The following is a 1,976-nucleotide window of genomic DNA, read 5'->3' as shown; positions in this document are numbered from 1 at the left end:
GCACAGGTAAGCATGTAGTCTTACATATACTCAAATAAATCTTTGGTTGCTACCCTATCAGCAGGCTTGCAAACAAGAAACCAACCATTTTAAGAATGATTTAAGTGAACAAATGCAAACCACAGGGATGAATAAGCCCTAAGAATGCACAATTGTGAACATTTACAACCACAACTTTGGCTGAAGACTGTTCATGCTCCTCTTCTGAAATGAGATTTCAAGCAGAATAGTTCAAAGTAAAAGATTTTAACAAAACTTAGTATATGTACAATTTCTCCACCAATTTTTGTAAACCAACCATTTATTAACTTTTCAACTTGTAAAAATACAATAGAAAACTGGACACCATGTTTTACTACTTCAGTTAATATTCACAATTACAGCAGATACAACTCATAGCATCACCAATGCTGCCCAATACTTATATGTAAAGTAAGTTCTTTAGAACAAGTAACCGGTTGTCCATAACCATTGGCTAGTATACACATGGACTAAAATTTCTAAATTTGGGGAGAAACGAATGCTGCTGCACTGCTCCTTCTATTCCTTCATTCATGCTTAACCTGTGGGATTTGGGCCAGTTGAGGCTGCCCGCTTGAAGAGGCTGCCTGCTGCGCTGCTTTCTGCTTTAATAATGTCCAATCAAATGCAAAGTCATAACTGAGGTTCAGGTTCCTGAAAAGGGTGTGGAAGAGCTGCTTCAGATACGCGTAATCTGGGGTTTCCTCAAAGCGCAGCCCACGACAATAGTTTAAGTACATAGCAAATTCTGCAGGATAGTCATTACATAAAACATCTGTGGCCATCTTCTTTTCACAAATCTTTTCATATTTCTGTTTCTTTGTTGCAGCCGTTATCCCTTGCCATGGCAGGTTGGTTCTATTAAAATACATCAGAACATACCCTAACGATTCCAAGTCATCCCGGCGACTCTGTTCAATGCCAAGATGTGCATTGATGCTAGCATATCGGACAGTACCAGTGAGATTTTTATCTTCTCTGTATGGTATGTGTTGCTTTGTTCTGTTGTCTCTGTACTTTTTGGCCAACCCAAAATCAACGAGATATAACTTATGACAGTGACGCCCGACGCCCATTACGAAATTATCGGGTTTAATGTCTCTGTGTATAAAGTTCTTTGTATGCAAATATTCAATTCTACTTAGCATCTGGTCAGCTAGCATAAGTACAGTTTTCATTGAGAAGCTTCTATTACAGTAATTGAAGAGGTCTTCCAGGCTGGGTCCAAGAAGATCCATGACCAGAGCATTATAGTCTTTTTCCTGCCCAAACCACCGTATGCGGGGGATGCCAATCCCACCCTGAAGAATCTTATAGAGTCTGTTCTCGTGCATCAACTGGGGGTGCCTGGCCTTCTGAGATTCTACCTTCACTGCGACCCCCTCACCATTGGTGATATTGACCGCCAGATAAACGATCCCGAAGGAGCCAGACCCGATCTTTCGAATCAATTTATATTTCCCGCCGACAATGAATTCAGCTTTGGAGACGCTACTGCTAGCCATCTTGAGAGACAAAGACCCGGCTAAGGCCAAATCCCAACGCCTCACCAACGCCTCACCGACGCCTCACCGAGGCCTCTGGGGCTGTGGCGGAGAGCTGCTGGAAAAATGGTAGCTCTCGGGCGGGCGTTACAGGGCCCACAATCCAACAAGAGGTACCTGATCGACGACGCCGCTGCTTAATCAGGGTTCTTTTTTGCCAGGCCGCAATTTGTGAAGGGTTCTGGCGGTCACCAGGCTGCTCGGCTATCTCTGCACTTCCCTCAGGACTTTCCGGCCGCCGGGCTTTCGCCTGAGGCTGGAAAAATGGCCGCACCGAGGGAGCAGTGAAGACCAGCTGAGGGAATGCTGGGAGCACGCTGAAGGCACGCCAGCGGCACGCAGAGGGGACGTCAGGGGCACGCTGAGGGCACGCCAGGGGCACGCTGAGGGCACGTCAGGGGCACGCTGAGG

The 1,976-nt window shown here is 45.9% G+C and overlaps 1 protein-coding gene across 1 annotated transcript; it reads right to left on the bottom strand.

The window, feature by feature from the left end:
• Window positions 1-548: 548 nt before the first annotated feature.
• LOC311615583 (casein kinase I-like) lies at window positions 549-1,526 on the bottom strand (the record flags this gene model as incomplete). The annotated part of the gene is made up of 1 exon (XM_084870919.1): window positions 549-1,526. The coding sequence occupies one exon, from the start codon at window positions 1,524-1,526 to the stop codon at window positions 549-551; it is 978 nt and encodes a 325-aa protein (XP_084727045.1).
• Window positions 1,527-1,976: the final 450 nt, after the last annotated feature.

Source organism: Pipistrellus hanaki (genome assembly GCF_964339955.1).
Source record: "Pipistrellus hanaki genome assembly, chromosome: X".
NCBI lineage: Eukaryota > Metazoa > Chordata > Mammalia > Chiroptera > Vespertilionidae > Pipistrellus > Pipistrellus hanaki.
This window is presented reverse-complemented; position numbering and strand designations above follow the sequence as displayed.